Below are 18,953 nucleotides of genomic sequence, written 5' to 3'. Positions count from 1 at the left end.
TAGTTATGATTTTATACATGCCCTGTTTGGCGGATAAGACCGTAAATGATTGGGGTTGAATTGTTGTTTTATTAATAACTGCATCTCCAAATTATCTAACCATCAACAAACAGCGATCACGACATTGATTCAATTAAATTGAAATAGTAAAGTCAAAACCAAGCCATAACATGATGCCATGTTATTAATGGAAGGAAGATCAAAATTACACTAGTACACACTCTCCTGCTACATGTATGGGCTGAAAATTTGCCACAAGACAATCCCCCACCAAGTACTCACCTAAAATGCAGAAAACACCCCAGAAACACACAAACCCCTTCAACCTCATACAACCATGGTTGGACCACGGAGAAGCAAAACCCTAGATAAACCGAATCAGTAGAAGTCGCCCGTTTTGCACCCAGGGAAATGGGCGCCTCCCACCCATATGTTTCCCTCGATCGATTTTCTCACGTTCAATCCGAACAATTTTGGATTGTCCCTCAAAAGATCTGCTGCTTCTTGATTCAAGGGGTCCTCATGGTTAGGTTCCTGCATAAAGAAATGTAGGATTTTAGTCCACAAAAGGTACACATCCAAATATATCCTCGTAACAACAAAACGGATAATTTGTTTGAGGTCACCAAAGATTTTGTGTTATGATTAGAGATACCGTGAACAGGTGATACAATCCGTAAATAACAGTGTTTATATTCAAGACAGGTTTCCAGTCTTCCCGAAGAATGTTAAGGCAAGTGTTTCCTTCTAAGTCGATGTTGGGATGGTAGATCTGCACAGATGGCATGCATTATACAACACCAGATATATATATTATGGTTTGGATCGTAAGTTCGTAACCAATAGACTCGAAAGTTAAGTTCCGATATAACTTAGGTTTCGTTACCTTGGTTTTGCACTTGACCTTCGGAGGCTCGTGAGGGTAGACTGCGGGAACTTTAAATGAGAAGACAAACCCACCACCCCTACGAAAAGAGGTACAAAATGTCGGATTCAGCAAGATGACATCGAAGTTGCAAAATCCAAACAACGTATAGAGAGCCAAATTAAGCTTCGGATCAAAGTTTACTTACATATAATATCCCCGATAAGGTGTAATGGTGATCTCAAAGTCCATCAAATCATCCTTTCCATTGGGGAATGAAATCTTGCATTCTTCTGGCATGTTCAACTCACTTATATCTACAAGACAACAACTTAATACAATTGAAGGACGACGACGACGACGACAACAACTCAAAGTCCATCAAATCATCCTTTCCATTGGGGAATGAAATTTTGCATTCTTATGGCATGTTCAACTCACAACAACAACAAACAACAACAACAACACAACAACAACAAAGCATTTTTCCACTAAGTAGAGTCGGCTGTATGAATCCTAAAACGTCATTACGCTCGGTTCTATGTAATAATACAATTGAAGGACTGGTTGAAAGAATTAAAATAAACACCGAAACATTGCCTTTACATACGTTGGAGTTAAATGTGTGTTTAGGAACTTAACATGCGTCATTTTCCCACTAAGTGGGGTCGGCTACGCTCGGTTCTGTGTCATAATACAATTGAAGGACTGGTTGAAGGAATTAAAATAAACACCGAAACCTTGCCTTTACGTACGTTGGAGTTAAACGTGTGTTTAGGAACTTAACATGCATGCAAAAGTATAACTTTGTACCACATTGCAGCAAATCATAACATATTTACGTCCTAAAATCGTATTTACCTCTATGAAGACGCAATTCTCCTGCACTTTGCTTCTTTACGAGACCATTCTCCTTTGCATTTTCAGCTGTTTCCTTTTGCTTTTCTTTCACTTTAAACAACCTAATCATGGTTTCTGTAATTAAAAGAAAAGCACACATTTAAAACGGATAAGAAGATGAACCATACATGTCTGTTGTATGTGTAAACAATTCGTGAACAAAAACATCGAAGAAAACCTGCTCGACGAAATGCCGCAGAAAAGCAAAAGCAAAGGAAATGGAATGGGAAAGCAAAGACGGGAGAGACACAATGAAGACGGACAAGGAATGAAACGGATTTATAGTCTTCCTTTCTTCTCTATTCTTGTCTTCCTGCTACTTGTTCTCGTGGCCACAGGCTTCCCTTTCCAAAATACAAATCATATTAACGACATGTCGTTGGCTGTATCTGGAAAACAAAAAACACTTTATTTTTTATTTTTATTTTTGCAAATTGCATGTCTAATTTAATTACGTCTAAAATACTGACACTTTAAGTCTATCACTTTATTTCTACACTTAATATTTAACTACATGCAAAGTTGATGAAAGCTGAAAAAATGGAGATAATCTACCCAATGATATCATCGTTTAAGATAGGTGCGTTTTAACACTTTAATTATTTCTACACCCCCACATTATAATCTCACCCACCATAAAAAATTTAAAAAATAAAATCCTATTAATCCACCCCAATTCTTCCTAAAATAACCTCAAATATCTAAATCCATTTTTTTTTTCACCCCAACTGCATCATTTGTCGAACGGCCTCGATTTGAAGCTAGTTGACGTTGGCCCAAATGCCAAATTGCTTGAATTTCCAACAAACAGATTATAATTATAAAAATATGGTGAAGATATGAATCAAATTTGAAAGAGAGAACATTACTTGGTAAAGGAGGTGATAGGTGATGTTCATAGAGAGGACTTGGGCCCTATCATCATTCGATTTGCATGCAGTAGATGTAGATGGAATTTCAAGGAGAGAGCCTTTCATGTCCAATGGCGACTGTTAAACAGTTTTTTGGTTGACAAAGAAAGTTCTTTTAATAAGTAGTTTAGATTTAGGTAAAAGAAAAATTATCAAAACAAAAAAAAAGGTTCAAATATCTTTGAATTTATGTTTTAAATCATTGATTGCAAGTGTTTAAACACGAATTATAATAGATTTTGCACGAAAAAAATATTTTGAAGAATATGAATATAATAGTTTGTTGTAATTGTAGGAGAAATTAACAAAAAGGCACAAAAATGATTCAAATTCCTAGGGTGCCAGAAAGTCAAGTTGCTCTTGCTTTTGTTCTCTTTGCCCTTTAGAAAAGGGTTTTTGTGAACAAGGAAGAAGGCATATCTTTAGCTCCAATGGTTGAAAAAAAAAAATCTCATAAGAGAGGAAAACCATTCTCATTACCGTGGTCGGGTTTACCATGTGATTGGGTCTAGAGAGAGTGTGACAATCAATTACACTGAATCATTCGAAAAAGGATGGGCAAGGAAAGTTAGCCCCAAGAATTTCAATCATTTTTGTTATTTCTCTTACCACTACAACAAACTATCATATTCAGTTCAGCATGCAAGAAAATTCAGAAAACAAAAACAAATGGAAAATTGAAAATGACATAAAAAGACAAAGAGTATAAATATTGGGTTGCCTCCCAATAAGCGCTTGCTTTTACGTCTGCAGCCGGACGGTACCAAGAGTAATCATCCAAGGGAGATGGTTCTTGGATGGGTACAACCTCCACATTATGCTCCGCAAAAGATCTTGACATAGGGTTGGTTCTTGGACATTCGAGTATGCATATACTATGAAGAGTACCTGACACAAAAACAAAAACAAAAACACTAATTAGACAAGAAAAGAAAACAATAGAGAACTAAGTAATTAGACATAACAATCCCCGGCAACGACGCCAAAAATTTGATAGGATTAAAAGCACACCACAAAGTAGCACACAAATGTCCTATTTATTTTCCTTATTAACACTAAGATTTGTCAATTCTAGCATATGAAAATAAGGATTTTTCCCGCAAAAGATTGTTTTATCTAACTATTATGTCACAAAAACTAGTTGCTGTCCCTACTGACCATCCACCGAAAAATAATTATTAGACCGACTTACACTTATCTAAAGTCTATGAAATTTTATATGAAGATACTAGACACACAGAACTACACTTACAAATTTTTGGGATTTTTGGAGTTGATTTGCTATTTAAATTAAATGGAACAAAAACAGGACAGAAATAGATTTTAGGTAGTTCACAAATTAAGAAAAACGAGTTAGGGGAATTGCTATCCACCACCAAATAATCATGCAAACATGTTATATTTCATTCAAATTCCTTTTATTTCAGGATGAAGATGCTCAAGTTTGCTCAATTTTAGAACTCAACCTATTACTCTTTCTTATGTAATATGTTAAGAGAATGGCGTTTTCAACTTAACTTAGTCTCTAGCATGCAATCTAGAACGTGTTCATAGATTTAACAAGTAGAAATCATTAAGAACGAAAAGAGTTTGAGTCATCACAAGGCATCGTAAGTACTGGCGTTGTCTTACTTATTCTAGAAATTGGTTCACATGTTAATCGCAATTAACAAGTACTACTCTAGAACATATGTAGGTCCTTATTCGACAAGGGCAGACACACACATATTCATAGTGTTATAATCCTACATATGCTTACTACGTATGCATCCATAGAAAACAAATAAAGAATTCATCAATGAGACAAGTAGTGAACCAATTTTCATCCATTCATAAAAGTAATTCAAACGAAATGTCATAACAAACTTGCAATCATATTCGGGGCTTCAAAACAGCCCCTAACTACTAAAAATTTAGTTACACACAATCCTTAAGTTAAAACAAAAGATAGACATGAGTTTGAGAAGATAGAACCAAAAGAAATCAACCAAGGCCTCCTCCTCTATTTCCTTCCTTCCCTAACGCTGCTTTTAAACCAATTCTTGCTGCATCCTTTTCTTCTCCTTAACTCACCCACTAATAGCCATTTAGTGATGACAATAAGTAAGAGGAAATTGTAAAACAATTGTAACTCTTTGGGTAGCCTTTATGTCAATTACTCCCACTTAATTCTCATCTTTTTTTCCATTTCCTCTGATATTTGAATAGGTATCAGCTGACTTGTTCTTGGCTGCATCAGTTTTGGCTGTTAGATTTATTGGGTTTATTGCTTTTATTGCAGTTACAAACTGCTCAGCCTCTTGGTAACCTTTCAGTGTTAAAACGGCCATAACGTCTTCTAGAAAAAATGATATTAACAATCCGTGAAATGCTCCAGAAAATAGACATCCGTAGATTTCCAAGCATATAAGGCTCATTCTCTAATTCATTCTGAGCTGTTCGCAACTTGCTTCCAAAGTCAGCTGATCTGCACATGCATTTTTAACGAATTTGTTACTTAAAATCTCACTTGTGCTATTTTTTCTTTTATTTGCTTGACAAATCCCACAAAACACAAAAACAAAGTAAATAGCTAAAAAATACAAGGAACTAACTAAGAAAAGACAAGTGAATTTGATGTAAAATATATATAAACATGAGCTTATCACCTACCTAGCACGAGACCTTTTGAGAGCTCACTAGCTTCAGAGTTCATCGGAACTCGGAAGTTAAGCGAGTAGCGCATGAGATCACTCCCATGATGGGTGACTCACTAGGAAGTTCTCATGTGAGTTCCCAGAAACAAAACCGTGAGGGCGTGGTCGGGGTCCAAAGCGGACAATATCGTGCTACGGTGGTGGAACGGGCCCGGGATATGACAAAATGGTATCAAAGCCTAACCCTGGCCGTGGTGTGCCGACGAGGTCGCCGGGCTCCTTAAGGGGGTTGGATTGTAACATCCTACATCACCCATGAGAGTGATCCTTAAATGTATATTCTCATCCCTACCTAGCACGAGGCCTTTTGGGAGCTCACTGGCTTCGGAGTTCATCGGAACTTGGAAGTTAAGAGAGTAGCGCACGAGAGGACTCCCATGATGGGTGACCCACTAGGAAGTTCTCGTGTGAGTTCCCATAAACAAAACCGTGAGGGCGTGGTCGGGGCCCAAAACGGACAATATCGTGCTACAACGATGGAGCGGGCCCGGGATGTGGTGGACCTCGGGTCGGGATATGAGATTTTTTCACAAAAATGCAAATTTTTTATTTTCACAAAATATTTTTCCCGAGCATTTATTTAAACTTTTTAAGGATTTTGGAAGTAGTTTTAGAATTTATTGAGCAACAAATCTATATTTAGTGGAATATTTAAGCCGAAAACTAAAAAAATAAGTTTAAAACATAGTAGTGAGGCCTAAAGCATTGTCAAATGGGGTTCTGCACTCAAGAATCTCAACGGAAAGTCTCACCTTAATTTTCAAAACTTTTTTTTTTTATGAGTCCAGGGTATCCCCTGCACGTAGGTGAGGACTAATCCCTCAAGCTGGGTCGGACCCCATTCGCGGGGCAAGCTCTTCCAATGATGGCTGCTTCATTCACAATGCTCGAACTCGAGACCTTGCTTAAGGGGAACAAACTCCTTACCACTTGAACCACAAGCATTGGTTAATTTTCAAAACTTCACAATGAGGCGAATGTGAAAATAAATTGATTGAACAGTGATTTATGTACGAATGAGCAAAATCGATTGAAAATCGTGAATATTTAGCAACGTTTCTTTTGTAAGAAATGAAAATTTTTTATTTTTGAAAAATATTTTCCATGAGCATTAAGGAAATCTTTATAATGTATTTGGAAGCGGATTTACGATTTACTGAGCAACAAGTGTATATTTCGTAGAATATTTAAACCCAAAAGTAAAAAAATTAGTGAATAATATAGAGATGTTAAAATGTATATTTAGTGTATATTTTTTTAATTTTCTTTTTTAAATTAGAGATGTAAATATCACATGTTGTTGTGGTAAAAAAAAACAGCAAAAAATTGTTTTGTTAAATAGTCTTTCATCGTCTTCTGATTGACAATTAGGATTCTTTTAATATGTAGTTTAAATTTAGGTAAAAGAAAAATTATCAAAACAAAAAAAAGGTTCAAATATGTTTAAATTTATGTTTTAAATAGTTTATTACAAATGTTTAAATACGAATTATAATAGATTTTGCATAATAAAAATATTTTGAAGAACATGAATATGATATTTTGTTGTAGTGATGGGAGGAATAAAAGAGAATTAACAAAAGGGCACAAAAAATGATTCAAATTCCTAGGGTGCCCGAAGGTAATAATTAAAAAATGATTAAAATAGTGATAATTCGAAAAACTTCTTTTTACACTTATTTCGAAAGCCCATTTATTCATACGTAACTAGCAACATGTCTACACACTTTGTGTGTGTGAAATGTTTTGTTTTTGTGTTTTTAAAATGGAAAGGAAGGAGAGAGAGAGAGAGAGAGAGAGAGAGAGAACGTGGGAGTGGAAATAAAAGTTTTTATTTTCTTGTTTTTTAATATTGGATATATGCTGATCACATGTAAGGTATTAAATATCGATGATGTCACATCCCGGCCCGGGTCCACCACATCCCGAGCCTGTTCCACCACCGTAACACGATATTGTCCGCTTTGGGCTTACCATTCCCTCACGGTTTTGTTTTTGGGAACTCACGAGTAACTTCCCAGTGGGTCACCCATCCTGGGAGTGACCTGACCTCCTACTCGCTTAACTTTGGAGTTCCTACGGAACCCGAAGCCAGTGAGCTCCCAAAAACCCTCGTGCTAGGTAAGGATGAGAATATACATTTAAGGATCACTCCCCTAGGCGATGTGGGATGTTACAATCCACCCCCCTTAGGGGCCCGACGTCCTCGTCGGCACACTTCCGGCCAGAGATTGGCTCTGATACCATTTTGTCACATCCCAGCCCGGGTCCACCACATCTCGAGCATGTTCCACCACCGTAGCACGATATTGTCCGCTTTAGGCTTACCATTCCCTCACGGTTTTGTTTTTGGGAACTCACGAGCAACTTCCCAGTGGGTTACCCATCCTGGGAGTGTTCTGGCCTCTTTCTCGCTTAACTTCGAAGTTCCTACGGAACCCGAAGCCAGTGAGCTCCCAAAAGGCCTTATGCTAGGTAAGGATGAGAATATACATTTAAGGATCACTCCCCTAGGCGATGTGGGATGTTACAGATGATATCGGAAATATCGGTAGTCTAAAAATACGAAAATTTCGATGGAAATATCGAGATATTATCGATATCGATAAAAATTGAATAAAAACCACGGAAATTATAAGAAAAACTTGGAAATTTTTATTGAAACTTTGCAGGATGTTTATTTAGTCAATTATCTATTAGTTTATCACAAAAAATTGGAAGCAAATGTATTGCATGATAGATATAACTGATTTAAGTTGATTATATAGCGAGCTAGCAAACATTGTGAGGGTAGAAAATATGTAGTAATTAATGAAAGAAATTTAAACACACTTGTTGACCCTAAAAACTACCAAGTCTACGTGGTGCGCAGGCCGAGTAATCTATAAGCTAACTACATTCTTCGATGATTGTGGGGCGTGCCAACTCGTCGACCGAGCTCGGCCAAGGAGTAAATTTTTTGATGTTGCGTTGGGTGCGCGGTTGACTTCTGCGTCTTGCGATTGCGGCCGAGGAAGGAACACGTCTCGGACTCTTGGGCTCTCGAACCTGAAGACAAGGCTACTATTTTTACGAAGTTCAATATCAAATTCGGCTTTCAACGTGCCGAATATAATAACTTGTAACACCTCACTTCGCCGAGAAGGCTGATGAGATGACCTCGACCAATAAGGATTCAGAAATCCTTCTCGATCGAGACTTGGATAGGTAATCAATCGTTCTCGCCGCAGTGCTGTTGATGCCAACGGAAGATACTGCGAGACCGACTGATTCTATGGTGACAGAGCTATCTATGCCGACTTAAGATATCACCGGTTGCTTCCACAGTGCTGTTGATGCCAACGGAAGATGTGTCAGCGAAAAAGAAAAAGAAAAATCACAAGTTGTGAGAATTTGCGCAGGGCAATTTTGTATTGATTTGCAGGGGGCCTCTTTTTGACGCACAGCTTTCCCTATTTATAGCACTGGATCCTGAATCCGATAAAATCCTACTCGGACTAAGTCTTCCTCTCCGGATCAACACCACCTCAACCAGTCCTACCTTCACTATGACTATGAATCTAGTCCTTAACTGAGCCGGATTCGCTTTCTGAATTACTGATCCCGTCGAGACTCCCCATTGCACTAGGACTCGACTTGCGTTCTGATCAAACTGACCTAGGCTTGGAAGCCCACGAGCTGAACGATCCATGGCCCTTTTGCCGCACGGCCTCTTGGGCCGATAATGATCCTACCCTCGGCCCAAACTATTATTTTGGGCCTAAACATTGCCCCCTCGCTTCTGAGGTCCTCGGCCTGAATTCTTCAGCCGAGTTTCGGCCTTGAAGAAGCGAATATGTCACTCAGAACCCTAATGCCCGAGTTCCAAGGCACATTTATTGAACATGATTGCACGATCTTGATCCTGCTAACCAAACTCGCCACGTGGCGTCCTCCAACACGGCCAATCCCTAATAATGACGTCTAAGGCGTGCGGTTGCCTGAACCATCTTGCCATTATAACCTTATGGCTGAACTTAACCACTACCTCAATCCGCGAGCCACTACATCAATCCGTGAGTCCATTTGTCATCGTGCAGGCGTCGAAACGTCTTTCGCCATCAATCTCGCCGTCACACGCGATCGTGCGCCCCCAAAACCTGAAACCTTCGGTCTTCTCAACTGCATTTCCTAAATGTTCATCATGATCGGCGATTCCCTCGGTCGATTTTGCCCTTTGTTTTGAATTTCAAACGATTGCCCTTCCTGCCAAAATCCTATAAATACTGAAAACCCTCATTCATACTTTACGCTTCCAAAATTATTCTGAATTTTCTTGCCCTTATTCTCCAGCACATTTCTTTTTCCCCAGGTCTTCGTTTTCAACTCCCCCAACCCAGAAAACTTTTTACGCCGTGCTTCTTTCCTACAATGGCGTCCTTCATCTCTAAGCTTTCCAGGGAATGTGAACAGCATCAGAAAATTCTTGATCGTAGCTCAATCAAAACCATACGGTTTGAAAGTGACATGAGCACTCCTCACCAAATCTTGGGTCTTCTTTTCAAGGCGGCAGTATCGTCGACCATTACTGGCATTCTCCAGGAGCACTGCCTAACACCCTTGCTCCAAGGGTTTGAATGGTCGAGATGGGATGCGGCGAAACCCCAAGGCTCCTGGCCCTCGACGACCACGACCTGGGCAGCCTGGGTTGTTCGAATGGAAAGGCTTTTCGGCGAGCAATGGAAAGCCCTCGGCATCTACGACGCCATCCTCCTCTCGTCAATGGATGTTGTTCTCGACAAGGAGCTTCTCCTAGCCGCCTTGTGCTTCTGGTGCTCGGTCACCAACACCATGGTTCTTCCCCTTGGTCCCATCGGTCCCACCATTCTTGATGTCACCGCCATTTTGGGGACTTCAGCAACTGGGATCCCTATCGACGCGACACTCTCTGGGTACCCGTCGAATATTGACCTGAAGACGTTTTTTGATCGACGGGCTTTCGAGACGCTGAACCGTGAAGGTCAAATCCCGTCGAAAGAAGACATTCAGAAGCTCCACAAGAACTTTTTCAATTACAGCACCCTTTATCTCTATTTCGCTGGCCGAGGAGAAGAGGACATGCGAGAAGGAGAACATGAAGCTTTCCTCTTCTATTGGTACAACAAGTACATTTGTTGTACCAAGTCGAACAAATGCTTGGTCGAGAACATGCCGGTAGCCGAGGCCCTGGCTAGTGGTCACGTCCTGTCACTGAGCTCCAACATTCTCGCCCATCTCTTCCGCTGCCTGGCCGAGGCGACCCTTCACAAAATCAACCCTCACCAGAATGGTCCCCTCTGGGTTTTCCAACTCTGGTTACAAGTTTACTTCACCTCCCTTCGGCCGGCCATAGCCGACTTTTCACCAACGGAGGCGCTTGGACCTCAGTCGGCCTCCCGACCGACACCTCCTCACCAAGCCGAAGAGGTATTTAGGTACCTCTTCGCTCTTGATGACCTTTCCAACGACGAATTCCTGATATGTCGTCGTCGAGACTATCCCTCCTCCATCAGGCTGCCTACATCCATGTGGGGCGCGGGGGAAGATGCCGACCTTCGTTAGTCCTGGGGGTTGTTTGTGCTCACTCGCGACCTTCCTCTCGGATGCGATGGGAAGCGAGCGGGTTGAGAAGTGTACCATCCTAACTTCCTTGCTCGACAGCTCGGCTATCTCCAGGGCTGCCCGGTCCCCCTTCTCTCCTCCCGAACAGTCCTGAGCCGTGGACGTGAACCCCGTTCCTCGGAGAAGGAATGCAAAACTGCCGCGAGGGAGTTCCAAGAGCACTGCCAAAAATTTCGCATTCGACCGGCCACCCCAGAAACCCTTTGCACTGACACCTTCGGTGATTGGTAGGAAGATTACACCCAGGAGTTCTTTGGTGCTCCGGTCGAAGATGTGCTGAACAAACTCTTTAGTGACCGACCTAAGAAGGCATCGGCCCCTCAAACTCAAGGTAACTGTTCATTTCTCCTATTTTCCTTCAGCTTTGCATATTGATTTGCCTTGCTGATTTGCTTTTATCTTCTCAGGTAGTCGGCCATTGAGAAAAGTGGAGGCAGTTGCCGCTGCTAAGGCCGAGAAAAAATCGGTCGTGGCTAAGAAGGATAAAACCGCTGGTCGGGCCGTGCTGCTCAAACGACCTCGCCAAGAGGCCGAGTCGGCTGTCGAACCTCCACCGCCTGCCAAGCGGGTAAAAAAGCTGGCAAAGAGGGGCGCACGGGAGATCCACGTCATCTCCAGTCAAACTACAGGGGCAACGACTCCCAGTGTTTCCCCTTCTCCTGCCGTCGGCCAACCATTGGTCGAGAAACAGCCAGCTCCGGCCGCAGAGACAGTTCAAACGCGGCCTGTTTCTGGGGCCGGTACACCAGTTGTGCCTCCCTCTGTCGAGGAGGTGCCTGTTACGAAAACAACGGTTTCTGCGACCGAGGGAACTTCCCCTAAAAATCCAAAGCCCTTGGTCTTTGTTCTAGAAGAGAGTGAGGGGAGCGACGAGGTCCCGCTGGCACGTCGTCCTCATACTCGCCTACAACCTCCTCAAATTCCCGAGATGGCGGTTCAAGCCGGCCCCTCCACGGCTGATCGTGGCAGGCGTCCAGTCGAGGAACCAACGGCGGTGGCCGAACCCCTCGCTCATTCTCAGGATCAGGATGTCCCTCCCTCATCCGAATCGGCTATCCCGGTCGGCCCCTCCGCAGCCGACCGTGGCAAACGACCGGCCGAGGAACCAGAGGCAACGGCGGAATCGCCTGTTCATCCTCAAGACCAGGGCTTCCGCATTCCTCCGCAGGAGGTTACTTCGGCCTTCGTAAGTACCCTCTACCGTCTTTCCTTGATTGCTTTTCTGCTTTAGAATTCTAAACGAGGAAAATACTAAATGTCAGGTGCCTGTACACTATTTTCACCGAAAATTCTACGCGCCGAAGGGTGTTATCTATATTTCTTGGCCGCCTCAGTGGCCATCAAACGTAGAAAACCTCCATCGGCCGCGTGAACTGAGAAGCAATCTAAGACATTGGGCTCGGCCATTGAGTTCTTTGGGTTCGAGCAACGATCCTGGAGACATGGCCGAGGTCTCCTCTTGGTAGGTTAAAAAACGAAACCTTCTTGCTATCCTTGTCATGACCTCTTTGGAGCTTAACCTGATTTGTGTGTGCAGGCTTCGTGGGAGGTCGAATTCAAAGTTCTTTTATCCAGCACCACTGGAAGGGCTGGACCTTCGGCCGCCACAACCGGAACTGCTGATGTAACCGCTCTGACTCGGCTGCAAGAAGTCATATTACTTTCGGCGTCACAAGTTCTCGAGCGTAAAGGTCTTGATTTGCTGGGCGAATGTCTAAACGACCTTGGAGCCGACGGTCAGCTGAGCGGCGAGGCTGTCGTTCAAGCGTCCACTGCCTTGGAGCGGGTTCGAGAAACCTTCAATGTTTCCGAGAATGCTTTGAGGGCCGAACAAGACCTGCAAGCTGCCATGGCCGTTCAAGATACTCTCCGTCCGAAGGTTGACGCTTTGAAGGCTAAAGGGGAGGTCTTGTCGAAACGAAGATCGGCCATTGCTTCCGATCTTGCCAAGGACTTCGAGTCGGGCGGCAGGGCTTGCTTAACCGAGTATACGGCGAATGCAAAAAGGGTCGAGCGGTTGAAGCTGGAAAAGAAGAACCGGCAGGCTCAGGTCATCATGGGCGAAGTGCGGTGGTTGGAACTGAAGGCCCTGCTCGGTACTCTTCTACCCTCTTCACCTTGAATGTATTTGAATGTAAACCGATCGACCTACTCATTTTGTAAATGCCTATCACTCTTAATGGACTGGTTTTCTATTCCCGCATTTCCCATGTGACTGGATAGTATTTCTTAAAAAACGTCCCATTGATTGGTAATCTGTGGACTACACCGGTCTGGTCTTTAAGATGATATGCCCCTTTGCCGTATACCTTATGCACAACGAACGGTCCTTCCCAATTCGGCGACCACTTACCGAACCTAGGATCTTTTAGTCCTACGGGCAACACTGTTTGCCACACTAACTCACCTTCGCCGAACGTTTTCTGTCGCACCTTTTGATTATAGGCTCGCTCGGCAATCCGTTTTTGTGCCATCAGTAAGTTATAAGCGTCAAGTCGCGCTTCTTCCAAATCTTCTAGTTCCTGTCTCATGGACTGATTATATTTGGCGCTAAACAAACTACTTTGTTCGATTAATCGCAACGAATTTATGCTTAACTCGACTGGTAACATTGCATCGTGTCCGTAAGTTAATGCGTACGGGGTTGTCGCAGTCGCCGATCGGGGCGATGTTCGATATGCCCATAATGCCTCGTTCAACTTCAAATGCCACATGCCAGGCCTTTCTTTTATTATTTTTTCGAGGATGCCGATCAACACTTTATTACTTGCCTCGGCCTGCCCATTCGCTTGTGGATAATACGGTGTAGACTGTTCGAGCCGAATTTTCAAATTTACCGTATACTCTTTAAACCTCTCGGCTGTGAAGATTGTTCCATTGCCAGTTATGATTGTTTCTGGTACGCCAAATCTGGTCACAATGTGTTCCTCCACGAAGTCGCAAACTTCTTTAGATGTTAGTTCGGCATATGATTTCGCTTCGACCCACTTAGTAAAGTAATCGGTTGCGACTATTATCTATGCGTGCTTAGCAGCTCCCGAAGATGGCGTGATTTTACCGATTACGTCCATGGCCCATCCTCTAAACGGCCATGGCTTTATGACCGAATGCAATGATTCGGCCGAGACCCTTTGTATAGGCCCGTGGATTTGGCACTGTACGCATCCTCGTGCAAACTCGATACAATCCTTTAGTATCCTTGGCTAAAAATAGCCGTGCCGTCGAAGTAGCCATCGTATTTTCCGTCCGGATTGATGAGCTCCGCATACCATTTCATGGACTTCTGTAATCGCCCGAGCACTCTCTTAGGGGTCGAGGCATAGTAATAACAAACCATCTTCGCCTTTTCGGTATAACTCGTTCTGATACATGACATAGTTCGTGGCGTGAACTCTTGTCTTGCGATCGTGTTTACCATTGGGATTGTCGAGGTACTGCATAATGGGCTTTCTCCAATCATCTGGTACTGCCTCGACGGCACAAACGTCCACAGGGTCGTCTCGATCTAACAACGAAGGTAAGGACATGACTCTTGTACGTATCACGTTGTCGCGCTGGAGGACTTGTTGGTTAACCAAGACCGGATATAGCTGTCGCAACACGGGTATTTCTCGGCCTAGCTTGCCCCCTAAGAGTTGTGCGCCGGAGGCAATTTGAGCCAATTCGTCTGCGTCGGTATTATGACTCCGGGAAATATGTTTAAATGTAATATCGTCGAATGACTCGGCCAAATAGCTGGCGATCATGTGGTAAAGCGCCAGGGTACAACTCATGCAACGAAAAGAACCATTGAGTTGGTTAATCACAAGTTCGGAGTCGCCGAGGACGAGGGCGCGGGTTGCCCGCAGGTCATGAAGAATTCCAAGGCCGACGATTAGGGCTTCGTATTCGGCTTGATTGTTGGTGTATTCGAAATCCAACTTAAGCGAAAATAACCAGCGATCGTGGTTCGGGGATTGAATGACAATTCCCACACCCGCCGAAGATGACGTACTGGAGCCGTCAAAGTACATCGTCCAGTGGTTGTCGCGCGTCTGAACCATGCCGATTTCAACGTCGTTGCCCCCAAAACCGTATGGGGAGGGATGTTGAGCAAGGAAATCAGCCAGTGTCTGGCCCTTGACAGCTTTCTGGGCTACGTACTGCAAGCTAAATTCGGACAGTGCCATGGTCCATTTCCCAATGCGGCCCTTTACGATTGGTCGGGTGAGCATGTAGCGGATGACGTCGGTCTGAGCAATGACTTGGGTAACTGATGGGAGCATATAATGTCGAAGCTTGGAAGCGGCGAAAAACACGGCCAGGCACAGCTTCTCGACGGCTGGATAATTGATCTCCGGTTGACTGAGATTGCGGCTGAGATAAAAAATAGCCTGCTCTCGTCCGGCGTCGTTATCTTGCGCAAGGAGGAAGCCGATGGACTCGTCGGCCGCCGAGATATAGAGTTTAAGAGGCTTACCGCGCCGAGGAGGAACCAGGACATGTGGGTTCGTGAGGGAGACTTTGATTTGCGTAAACGCCGCCTGATGCTCGTCGTTCCACACAAATTTACCTGAATCCTTGAGTTTCAAAAGCGTAGAGAACGCTTTCATTTTACCTACTGAGTTGGCAATAAATCGGCGGAGGAAATTGATCTGTCCGAGTAAGGACTGGAGTTGTTTCTTCGTCGTTGGGGGTGGGGCATTGATGATTACACGGGCCTTATTCTCATCGACTTCAATCCCACGGTGATGCACAAGAAAGCCAAGAAAATTCCCGGCCGATACGCCGAAGGCACACTTGGCAGGATTCATCTTGAGGTTGTGCCGACGCATGCGGAGGAAAGCCTGTCGGAGATCGTCCAGATGTGTCTGTCGGTGTTTAGATTTGATGACAACATCGTCGATGTAAACTTCGACGATGGTTCCAATTAAATCATGGAAGATCGTATTCATCGCCCGCTGGTATGTGGCGCCGGCATTCTTGAGGCTGAATGGCATAACAACCCATTCGTAAGTACCGAGTGCCCCCGGGCAACGAAAAGCAGTTTTGTGCACATCGGCTTCGGCAATGAATATTTGGTTGTACCCGGCGTGTCCATCCATAAAGGATAAGATTGCATGATTTGCCGCAGCATCGATTAACAGGTCTGAGATCGGCATTGGATACTCATATTTGGGAGTTGCCAGATTCAGATTTCTGAAATCGATACAGATGCGTAGTGCACCATTTTTCTTTAAAACAGGCACGATATTTGCCAACCATTCAACATATCGAGCTGTTCGAATGAACCCGGCCTTCAAAAGCCGAACCAATTCGTCCTTGATGCCGAGTTGCACTTCGGTCGAGAATCGACGAGGTGGCTGATGGAAAGGTTTACATCCGGGCTTAATACGTAATTCATGCTCAACCAGAGTACGCTCTAAGCCGGGCATTTCATGATAGCTCCAAGCAAAACAATCTTTGAACTCCGTAAGCAAGGCACGAAACTCGTCCTTCATTTGTTGGGGAAGTAACGCACTAACAAACAAAGGCCGTGGGTCGTCGGCCGTCCCAACATTAATTTCTTCCAAGGTGTCCTTAACTTGGGGCCGATGATCTTCGAGCTCGGCCGGGGCGGCTTGAATTTTATCAAGAGATAAGACAGGACCATTATCTCATTCGGCAAGGAACTCGATGAGGTTAACGCCCGAATTTGGTTGTTTAGATATAGTATACCAATGGGCCAGCAGGCGTTCCATAGTAGATGAAACCGCGGCCCTACGTGTTTCCCGATCGGTGTCAAACATCAGCTTCGGGGAGGAAATTGGCTAATCCGAGTCTCGTCGAATCCTGCTGGATAGTCTCGGCGCCAACCTCGATAGCTTTCTGAACCGAAATCCGAGTCGGCCGTCTTTCTTCATTGAAGCCTTGCAATGTAATGTAGCCGACGTGGTCATCATAATACCGTGCTTGGATCATGTTAGCTTCGAAGGGCTGGCTATCGGCCGGGTGAACAGTGACCGAGTTGCCATCCCAAAAAACAAGCACTTGATACAATGATGAAGGAATGCAGCTGGTTTGATGAATCCAGTCTCGACCGAGCAGTGCATTATACTCGGTTTTGGAATCAACCACGAAAAAAGCGGTCATGTGAGTGCGACCGGCAATATTCACAGTTAACGGAAGTACACCTTTGGTTTGGGATTTATCGCCCACGAAACTACTCATTGTGATCCCTGACGGAATAAGTTCGTCATTCGAGCGACGTAAGGCCTTCATGATGTTCAGAGGCATGATATTGACGGTAGCTCCACAGTCGACGAAAACTTTAGAAACTGGATACCCCTCGATATAGGCCGTCACATACAAAGGCTTTAAATGGTGAAGTTTGGTCGATGATGAACGAGGAAACAACTCGGCCAAAGCCACCTTTAGACTATCATCTTTTGTCGTTGACTCAACTTCAGCAACAGATACAAAATCAACATGGCCGGCTTCTTCGGCGACTACGTCGCCATCAAGGAAATTCGGTTGGGTCGTGCTTGATTGAAAATCAGCGGGTAACACATGGACCATACTGATTTCCATGTTATCCAGGACTGACGGGCCCATCGGGTTAGGACCCTCCTCACTAGCCTCATCTCTTGTCTGGTCAGCAATCGCGGACTCTGTTGCTATCAAGGTTGGACAACGAGACTCTTCTGTTCCTTCTTCGATGGTTTGATCCTATGGTGCTGCTTCGGCAACTTGTTGGTTCTGCGTACCTACCTCATGTGAGGTTGAGATCGACAGTGGGCTTGGGGTCAGGACCTGCTCCTGGTAATGTAGTCGGGCATCCCTAGTGTCGAGATAAGCATTCAGACGTGCAACACGTGCTATTTCATCGGTCGTAAGGCCGAAGAGCGAAACAGCCGAGAATACTTCGAAGTGGTATCGTAAATACTGAAGGTCATCCATTGAGAAAGAAAGGTCGGCTGCATCAATATCAGTGTATGGGTCGACTTCAAATCCAAGGACACGAGCTTCTCATATGTGCTGGAACCTTGCTTTCAATCCTAGGTCTGAGGTTTTCTGGATGATTCGCTCGGCATCAGGACAAGTCAGGACTAGATCAATGGTGTCCTGGCATGCCTTTGGCAAGCCATACAGATCATTGGCCGAATGTTTCTTATGGAATTCTCGCATGTACTCCAAAGCCTCCCCAAGGAACGGGGGGTGCAAATTCCGTCGGATCTTGATCAAAGGTCCTTGTATAGCCAGCGGGGCTAATTTGCTTTCGGCCTCTTACCTGAAATGTTCAAGGCGCGCCTTCATCTCCCCTGGTCGAAGAAGAAGTTTGATCCGTTTATCGGCCTCTTCAAACGTGGTTTCGACATCTTGGTCGACCAGCCGTCTCCCTTGAGCCAACTTTGTCATAATGGCTGGAGGTGGTCGTTCATCATCAGTAGCAATTGTGTCATTCGGCAACCATTTAGGGACCGAAGTTTCTTGGGCTGCCCGTCGACGGGCCATGCAATCTATCATTTGATGCCGGCGTTTCTGGGATTTGGACAACGCGGTGTAGACGCCTTTCGAAGAATGATATGTATACCAACGTTGATATCTAGGCTCGGGAGGTTTGAAGGTTTTTTGGCTCCGCGATGATTCTGAACTGCTAGAATTACGTTTATAGTAATCATCGTCATAGAATGAAGCATCAAAATCGAGGCGCCGCCTGACCGGGGGTGTCTCTTCCATCCGTACTTTAGGACCGAGCCTATCAAAAACCCTTTGATGTTGGCCTACTTCGGCAACCTTCTGCTGGGTTGCGGCCGTAGGTCGTTCCGTTATAAGCGAAAAGGGCTTCTCCTCTGGCTCACTACCGACCTTGGCTCTGCATTTGCTGCACAAAACTGATGTCCCACTGTCTTCATCGGTGGTATAATCTACCATAGGTTTGACAATAGCGGGTCCCGTTAAAGCTGTAGGTGGTTTGTTTGA

The 18,953-nt window shown here is 44.2% G+C and overlaps 2 protein-coding genes across 2 annotated transcripts; both read right to left on the bottom strand.

Moving 5' to 3' along the window:
- Nucleotides 1–161: 161 nt before the first annotated feature.
- On the bottom strand, nucleotides 162–2,073 carry LOC103434301 (NEDD8-conjugating enzyme Ubc12-like). The gene is made up of 6 exons (XM_008372641.3): nucleotides 1,944–2,073; nucleotides 1,727–1,840; nucleotides 1,074–1,182; nucleotides 887–965; nucleotides 656–772; nucleotides 162–534 (listed from the first exon to the last, which is right to left on the bottom strand). The coding sequence occupies exons 2-6, from the start codon at nucleotides 1,833–1,835 to the stop codon at nucleotides 379–381; spliced, it is 570 nt and encodes a 189-aa protein (XP_008370863.1). The 5' UTR covers nucleotides 1,836–1,840; nucleotides 1,944–2,073; the 3' UTR covers nucleotides 162–378.
- A 12,244-nt stretch (nucleotides 2,074–14,317) lies between these two features.
- LOC139189322 (uncharacterized) lies at nucleotides 14,318–15,805 on the bottom strand. The gene has a single exon (XM_070808108.1). It carries the CDS (start codon nucleotides 15,803–15,805, stop codon nucleotides 14,318–14,320), a length of 1,488 nt encoding a protein of 495 aa, XP_070664209.1.
- Nucleotides 15,806–18,953: the final 3,148 nt, after the last annotated feature.

This window comes from Malus domestica, chromosome 01 (genome assembly GCF_042453785.1).
Source record: "Malus domestica chromosome 01, GDT2T_hap1".
Taxonomy (NCBI): domain Eukaryota; kingdom Viridiplantae; phylum Streptophyta; class Magnoliopsida; order Rosales; family Rosaceae; genus Malus; species Malus domestica.
Note: the sequence above shows the minus strand (reverse complement) of the source record. Positions and strands in the feature narration are given on the sequence as shown.